Source organism: Azolla caroliniana, unplaced genomic scaffold (assembly GCF_043228905.1).
Source record: "Azolla caroliniana isolate FFs.n. ecotype wild unplaced genomic scaffold, voAzoCaro1.0.p SCAF_11, whole genome shotgun sequence".
Classification (NCBI taxonomy): Eukaryota; Viridiplantae; Streptophyta; class Polypodiopsida; order Salviniales; family Salviniaceae; genus Azolla; species Azolla caroliniana.
The window spans coordinates 21,338,095-21,347,539 of record NW_028230446.1 but is presented as its reverse complement, the minus strand read 5'-3'; the positions used below and the strand labels follow the sequence as shown (position 1 = coordinate 21,347,539).

At 36.9% G+C, this 9,445-nt stretch overlaps 1 protein-coding gene across 1 annotated transcript; it reads right to left on the bottom strand.

Moving 5' to 3' along the window:
* Positions 1 to 7,675: 7,675 nt before the first annotated feature.
* Positions 7,676 to 9,445, bottom strand: LOC147858499 (uncharacterized). Its single transcript, XM_087326953.1, has one exon. The coding sequence runs from the start codon at positions 9,311 to 9,313 to the stop codon at positions 7,796 to 7,798; it is 1,518 nt and encodes a 505-aa protein (XP_087183079.1). The 5' UTR covers positions 9,314 to 9,445; the 3' UTR covers positions 7,676 to 7,795.

Genomic DNA, 9,445 nt, shown 5'->3' with positions numbered 1-9,445 from the left:
TCGCTTATCCTCTCTCTATGTATGTATGTATGTATGTACATATGTATATGAATACATACATACTCTCTCTGTCTGTCACTCCCTCTTACTTACTTACTTACTCTGTGTCATGTAACAGTCTCTTCTCCTCCTCCTCCTCCTTCATCTTCTACTCTTTCTTCACTGTCTCATTTGTGTCTCATTTGTGTCTGTGAAAGAAAGATATACATATTAACGTCTTCTAAGACCAAAATTGGCCCATGAGAGTGTCTAATAACACAGGGACACACAGGTCAGGACAGAACAGGACAGGGGGCAGAGACACAAAAGCATATGTATCTTTGTATATATCATTGTATGTACTATGTATGTATCTTGTATGTGTGGTATTTTTGTATGTATGTATTGTATAATGTATGTGTATGTGTATATGTATGTATTTTTATGTATTGTATGCATGTATGTGTGTGAGCGCATATGTATTGTAGCCTGTAATGTATGTACTATGTATGTATTTTTTGTATGTATACGTATACACAAATATATGTGTGCACATTTGTACAGATTATATAGGCCTATACCTAGCTGAAATGCATGTGTCTCAAAAACATTGGTTGCATTCGTCGAAGATAAAGGCCTCAAGGCCGTTTTTTCAAATTGTTTAGCCTTTTGTTCCTTCAAATAATTCTCACACATCCACTCTCTCTTACATAAACCTCGGAAAAGTTTATATCTTATTGCTAGACCTTCGATGGGTTAGGATGCTTCTTTGCTTTTGCTTTTGCTTTTTCCTTCTTGGAGCCTCAAAGAATCTTCTTACATTATGTGAATTGGTCAAAGGTTTCTTCCTTTGTAGTGATCCAATTACTATTAATGAAGAATGGCCATCACCAACTTTGGGAGTGCAAGTCGCGGGTCGATAGTCCCCAAAAGATATTGGATTGTGCCCCCTCCATTCAAATACATATATGCATCTCTATGCTATAGTTTCTTTGTTGAATTGGTTGCTCTTTGCACCGTCATGCTTCATGAAAGTTTCATTTATTATAATAAAGTTTAATAACTTTATCTTGAGATATGCATAGATGATTGCTCTTAGGTATTATTAATAGCATTTATCAATTGTCCCTTTTCCATGGGTAATGATAAGCGTTTTGTGTTTTGCTTTGTTGTGATAAACAATAACATGTGCAAGAGAATAAACTTCATTGCCAATCATAGAGATGACATTGTGTCTTTATTAGCATCTTGGTCTTATACCACATGCTGACTAACACATTCTTGGAAGCATGTTATATTCTTCTTTCCCTTCAAGGTATTCCTTTTACTTAGTACCAAGCCAACAAGCAGACAACCAATATGAACAAATAAAAGTCTATAAATGAAAAGGACAACTGTAGATAACTCTAAGTTAGGTTAGATTCTTCTAGGGTGCAACTACTCTTTGAAGTAGACCATACAAGATTATCAAAGTAATAGAAAATGATACATTCCAAATGAACATTAAGACTTTATACATGAGAATAGAAAAGAATGAAATAGACTCAATCCTTATCATTGTGCAAGGAGAAAAACAGTCCATGAATAAAACCCATCAAGTTAAAAACGTGATCATCTATTGTGTACACTTGGTACCTTTAAAGATAAAATATTCTCCATGATGAAGAGAATCATCCTTTTTGTTCAATATGACACATGTGTATCATTTTACATGCTTCTTTCTTTACAATATGGCATGTGGTATCACTTTTCATGCCCCAATGGCACCATGCCACAAAGAAGTCAAATGTTTCTTACATGTTTAATTAAGAGTATTACTATACAAAAACCCTAACTAGAAAAAACAAAGAGCATTACATAATACAAGCTCTTAGCACTAGACAAATATAAGCAAGTAAATATGACATTTTTTACAGTGATTATGTACTTTATAAGACATGAAACTTTCTAGGACAATGAAAAGAAATGGAGAAACCTATTTGTGAGATGACAATGAGGAACTAAATGCATCAAAAACAACAAAGAGAAGATTATGTTGGACACACGAGCCATCAACAAAGATGATTTGTGCATTAAAAGGGAGATTATGCCCGAGACACGAGCCCTCGATAATAGTAAACAACCTCAATCAACATGTTGGAATCATATCGTCTCAAGATCATATGACACGTGTGACTTGTAGAGTTGCACTTGGGCTATTTCATGGAGAGAATGAGTGGTGCCCTCAATGTCATCACTTCTTTAATAACGATGTTGACTTGGTCAACACCCTCTCTAACGATTTCCATAATTATCAACATATGATACACGTGTGTGATGGTATTATATACTCCAAGTGACCCTATAATAACCACTTTCTTCCAAATCAACCGTTGGTTCACCTATATGGCGGTACCAAAAACTCCAAACAACCATATACAAAATTTTCCCTTGGCTCTAACTATCTTCAAGAACCTTCAAACTTAGTCATTCTCTATTCTCATGATTTGCCAATTCAAACTCACTATGGCTTCAAGTACATTAGATCTTGCATTTCATGTAAGACATCATTAATAATACATTTTACATAACTAAATATGATGATATTTGTTGTATGACTTGTTTTGCTTCATTGATTGAATGTATGTCAACATCCTTACTTGATAGGAAGAAGCCAAACTAATGAAAATGTAGTAGTTTGCCCTACTTGGCCCATCAATATTTGATCCACTTTCTCACCTTCTTAGGACCACTGTGAATACTTTCTTGATTCTTATCCAAAGGACTTCATCTCTAGATTATGACATCGTGGAATTCTTGGCCCTTCCCACCATCAACGTGACTAGTTGTAACATTAAATCTCCATAGTACTTCATTGTTTATGTGATTTTTGTCGAGCTATATGAGGAACTTTGACTAAAGCTACAATCTATGACATACGGACAACTCTTGCAAGTGGTTTGATTCTTAAATGTTTTTGTAGAATCTCTTAAAGTTAGGCGAGAAGTGTAGTTCCAATGATGCACAATTTGTTTGCGCTCATTTAATATCATGAGATGCATGCTAAATTTCATTAAATCCGTAGTTGTATTCACATATGACGAAGATTTCATCATTTTATTCACATATGACAAAGGTCTTAATTATAGTCTTCCCATAATTGGCTTCGTCAAATTTTGTTCTATGAATCTATTGGAATTCATCCTTAAATGTAGGCTTGCATTCCAATTTCCAACTTCCACTTATCATGTCTTCAAGTCGAACTCAAATTTTAGACTTGGGTAAGTAAAAGATGGATTTAATTTGTCTTTATCAAAGGATGACCAATTTTCTAAAAGGCAGTTTTCACTTATCATATTGTGGATCGATTCATTCAAAACGCTATTTTGGAAGTGCTACACTGTCTCAACAAATATGTTAAAGTACTCTTTACTACTTGAATAGTATCTTGAAACAGCTCAAGTTTTGTGCAACAACATTTCATTATGATGTTAAACTTGTAGACTTTAACATTCTCTTGTTGAGAACTTTAACTTGCTTCTTATATGCAAATAATTGCTGAAATATTGCATCATAGTTCAAGGAAATGGCCTAAATACCACAAATAATGGATCAAGGGGTGGTTAACCAAAAGCTTTTGTGAACACTGAAAATCATGGAAATTTATGGGAAACTTTATTCCTTTTCCTCGTGGAACAACTAAATTCCATTTTTTTTCAATTACATGCAAAAAAAACATGCATTCCACTTTAGAAACATGTCTTTTTCCTGATAATTAATGGCAAGGTCTATGTTTGGCAATTGAACATAAATTTCAAATATTGTGTCTAGTTGTCGAATGACAAAACTTGCAACCATAAAGCCAAACCTTATGTTTGGCCACCAACTTCCCTAATTAAACAAAAATTATATATTTGGGATGGAACACAAATTTGGGAAAGAACCTCAATAGCTAAAAGTTCTCTCTATTTTTTTATTAACGTGAAAAATAATATTAATGAGAGAAAATAAATATTAACACGCATAGTAAAAAGGTATGTATAGTTATGGGTTATATCATGGATGTGCAAAGGATCATGAATGTATGACGCATGGGTTATAGGAAAACATAAAGGTAACTTTAAGAGTTAGCAAACTCATGCCAAATTCTTGTCTTTGTGGGAAAAACTCATGTTCAAACTTAAGAAGTTCTCCTATACTTTCTTCAAAATTGAATACGCCATGTAGCATCTTTCTCCTTACTCAGTCTAGGGGTCAATTGCATTCAAACAAGACTGGAATATGTGTCAACTCCTTTATTTCCCATGTCGTTATCAAGATCCCATTTAGGTCAAGCTTAGCATGCTTCACAAACACAACTTCTCTTCAACTCTTTTACAAATAAGATCCACCACACATTCTTTTTGTCTAATCTTTTCTCGGGATGCCTCTCTACACATTCTACTCTTCTACTCGTTTAGAGGTAGAGGATGTATGTGACAGAGCATGACAAGAAGGTTGGAACTATTGGTAGAAAAGCAACCTAATCACCTTTTTGTTGTCATTGATACTAATATATCCATTCCCTTTGTTGCTACCACCGCATTTATCGTCGTTGTATCGATCACATTAATCTCATCTAGTTTATCTCAATGGTCTATATGTACGCTTCTTTGTTATTCAAAAACATTCTTTAAAAATCTCGCATCCTATTGTTGGTCATGCACTCAATATTCCATGTTATATAACTATATCTAATAGTAAGTTATACCTAGTTATTAGGTATATTCATAATATTAGTGAGGTACATCCTTGAATAATTGCATATTGACAAAATCATACTTAAGATATGTTTAAGAGTCACTTTTTGGCAAGTAGATTTGATAACATCAAATGTATTTATAGTTATTAGATATTTGTTACTATATACATTGATCATAATTTCATAAATCTCAAGTAATAATATGATAAACGAAGTAGTAATGTTGTCTCATTTTTATTTATTTTTCCAAAATAAAGCTACTTTCCCATTAGTTAGGAAGGATTATTACAAGGAGACTATACAAGGAAGCTTATACACAAAACGGGGAATCTCCCTCCGATCAAGATCAAGAAAATGAGACTACTTACATAGTTTTTCAAACCGACTACCTAAAGTAAGTAGATACCTATACCTAAAAGCAATGGCCTTTAGTGTCGGTTAGAATGAGCCGACTCCCGGGGCCTACAACGAAGGGAGGGAGGCATGAAAGAAGGAAACAACCAGCGTGGGGGTTGGTAGTTCCACCTCGGTCCACTTTCTCCTAGCGTCACCATAGGCGTGTTCCGCCATTTCTGCCAAAAGCGCAACCGAGCAATGGCCACGTCATTGGAGTGGTTGCAAACCTCATCTAATTGCCCGCGTAGGCAACTGATAAGCGCGAACTAAATATCCATGATCACTTCCTCTGGGGCTGTACACGATCTTGGAAAACCTTTAAGCAACGTGCTTTCCAGACATACCACAAGGTGAAGCCTGCGAACAACCTCCAAATTTCCAGGAACCTAGGGGATGCGGACAACAAGTCTCTCTCGAAGTGGATCTTGACGATTTTGCCTCCCGTGCATACATAGCACCAAGTATCCGCATTAAAGGTGTTCGTCCACCTATCAGTTGAGTGGTCAATCCATGCCGCAACACTCCACGATGTTGTTCCATCCACTTCACATGCCGCAAGAGCTTAAGGGCAATCCCAAAGACTCAATAGGTGAAGAGCAAAGTGGGCAACCTATCGGGCCGCCCCTTTTACCAAGCCATTCCCCAACGGGAATAAGATTGTGACCGATCTGCCACCAAAAGAGCTTGATTTTTTCAGGCATGTGGAGATGTCAAAGACCCTTCCAAAAGGCAATGAGCACCTCGTCAGGGATGCCCATTTTCGCCATCCATTACGAATGGGACCCTTGAGATGTAGTTGTAGAGTCCGCCCCAATTCAGTGCTATATTCGAAGAAGTGGCAGAGTTTGTCACCATGTTTCCACCTGAAATCCCCTGGGTTCCATTCTAGTTCAACGAGGGGACGAGAACCATATACCCATAACTTCCAATGGGGTTCCAGCTTAGTAACATTCGGGTCTGTCTTCCAAATGTTATCAACCTCTACCACCATTCGAACTGGATGCCAAGTGCCCCTACTCTGCCTCTCCCCCAAAAATGTATCTCTACCCAATCGACTCACACCCTTCACCAACTTAACCATGCCAACCTCATCAAAGAGACCGAACCATGCATCTTCTCGCGCATTCCCCAACGGAACCCTATCAACTGCCTCAGCTATCAGTCTCCACATCTTCATAGCTCCCTTGAGGGGAGGGAATGGGTCCTCCTGGGCTCCCCTTGGAGAAACCATGTGTCTCCAATCGTCTATAGAGTGAAGCCCTGTCTGTGCCAACTTCCCCCATGCCAGGCCCTTAAGCTGCCCTAACATCTTGTCATCACTTGTTCGCACTCGATGATTCCAAAATAAAGGTTGTCTAGCCCATTCGATGAGTGTCTCTAGGGTGTGCTTGACCAAATGTTGTCGCACATGACACCACACCCGCAAGATGGAGTTTGTTACCCTGTCCTCCTGTTGACAAGCCATCTTGATTATATAGCATAGTCTAGCTTAAATGATATATTTATTTACGGTTTGGTGATAAACACTTACATATTCTCTTAAGTCAAATTAATATGAGTTATTAAGAAACTACCAAACAATTAGCACAATAATTCCTAAGATGAACTATATTAACCTCTTTCACAACGATTATTAACTAAGAGACAATTTCATCTTAAGGAACTAAACATATGTCTTCATTATTGTTTGTCTTGGGTCTCATCTATTACCTTAGGTCTATTTAATGTGAGTTATTATGCAACTAACAAACAATCACACTAAGAACTACAATGAACTCTTATTAATGTCTTTCAAAATGATTATTTAATTAAGTGACAACTTTATAATCACTTAATCCAAATACTTGAGAGCATTGATCGAGATCATCAATGTTTACATTGGTAAAGTCAAGTAGAGCTCTTGTAGAAAATTCCATTAAGAGTGTAGTTCGTTTTGTCATCAAGGACTCATTACCAACCTATTATGTGACCTCACATTGACCTAATATTGAGTATGCCACAAAACCACACCTATGTTGCGATAATCTAATATTCCAATAAGTTCTTAATCACTTACTCGGTAAATTTCTCTACTTCAAGACACGTGTCCTCTCCCTCATCAAACAATTTCTAAACATCAATATGGCTTACACCCTTAGGTGACGAATCCTTCACCATCTCCATTGCAACAACAATACCCTCCCCCATATGTGAAGCTTCTAAGTGTCCACGATCTTGGTTAAGCGTTCACTCCGATGGCATACTATATGAGTTCTTGCATTGGCTACACATTGATGAGTATCTTTTGCATTACCCAAACCTTCCTGAAGATGAACCCCCAAGTAAGAAGTAAAGCATATGATTAGACATGTGAATTGTGATAAAGACAAAAGACACATACTTACAACTCTCATAATCTCATAATCCGATAATGTATAAATTTTTTTTTACCTTTTTTCTTTTGCAAAATGAAAAGGAACTTTAGAAAAAGGCAAACAATATCAAGCTATATAACCTTCTACATGAAGTTCTGCCATCACACAAAATTACCACCCAAGAGAAGTTTGAAGACGGATAACCTCCCCGGAAAGAATTTTTAGTTAGTCTTTACACCACTAGACTCATTGCCTTCTATACACAAAATTATCTCAAAACAATAAAAAAAGTATTGTCATGCCGAGATGAGAATCTAGTTGAATATCTAAACAAAGCATTCACAAATCAACGGACTACTGGTTGTATAGGGAATTGGAAGAATTTCTGGCTCGGTGACAATACAAGATTCACACTGTTTTCAAAACCATAGGTAGAACCGAAGCAACAATCCGGTTTGAATTGATCATTATCATTATTTGGGTTGCCTATATTATTAGGTGCCACTATCTTGTGAAGGCTGATACCATATCCTTCAGACTGTACACTCTCTTCCGAATGCAACAACACTTCCTTCCTTTCATTTATGTCTTGCACAATCTCACTAGGGAAACTTTCACATATCTCATGGTTTACACAGCCCTTCTCCACCACAGGAGCCAAGGTACAAAATCCCATCTCCATGTTCACACCAGCCACATTATAAAGTTTTGAGTCTTGCTCGTCATCCACAATAGATGTCATAGTTAGAATTCTCCTACAGTAGCTCTTATTGCTCTTACAATTCTCATTTGCATTTGATGTTTCTAACACTTCTTTGCTTGAACAAAAGTTTTGGTCTGGAAGTTCATCCTTATCGATTGTCCATTTCTTGAGGTCGCTTGAATTCCATGATGAACCCCTGTCACTTTGATCCATTGAAGAACCCTTTTTTTCATCGATGTACTGAAGATGGCCTGGTGAATCTTCCTTTTCGATAACCTGATCCTGAAAGTTACCAAAAGAACTCGAAACTTTGCTCTCTTCTCTTTGGTTTCCGTGCTTTTTAATGCTTGATACTCCAACTAAACAATGATCTGATGAAATTTCCTTATCAGAAACCTGATTCAGATCATTCTCGAAAAGACTTGAATCTTCCCTACAACTCAATTTCTTTGTATCTGGGATAATCTGAGGGTTAGCTTCCTCAGATTGATGATCAGAATCGTCAATATGGTTACCAAGAGGGTCCAAGTCTGGGCGTACCAACTGCAACCTTAATCTTCCATGCTCTCTTGTTGCTTGAAAGAATTCTCGCGGACATGCTTGTACTTCTTGAAGAACAAATCTTCCACCTCTCTTCACTGATCGCCAAAACGTTCTAGGTACATGGCCAGGAAGACCAGGATGAGTTTCATTAGCAAGAATACTAATAGGTGGAGGAAACCCTTTCACCTGAGATGATATCAACGCCTCATCTGACCAAATATCATCTTCTTTATTAATATTGCATGTTTGCATTGATCCATCTTCATGTGAAGTACATTCAAATTCCTCATTATTCTTTTGACAATTTCCAACATTCGAGACTACATTAGAGCTTATATCATTATGGTTCTTTCTTAATAATCCATCATCACATTCTTCCTCCCCATTGTCATCAGTCACTGGACCTTCGTCAAAAATTAAGTAACTCTCTTCGTCTTCAGTGGTTTGATCAATTTCAGATGATGAAAAACTTAAATGAACATCCGATTTGTTTTGCAACATCATTGAGCATCCAGCTTGTTCTGTAGAATCACTAGGCCAAAAGTCATACCAACGTGGAATAGATTCTTTGATCGATTTGAAATCAGTCTCAGCTTCCATATCCTGTTTTGGATGCATTCTATTACTCCCTTCGTTATATTCTCTCTCTTTTGAAGTACATTCAAAAGAAGCATCCAATTTAGAGCAACTTTCAGCCTCCTCATGCTGTAAATCTAACTGAGAGAGGCTTATACTGTGATTATCATCCTG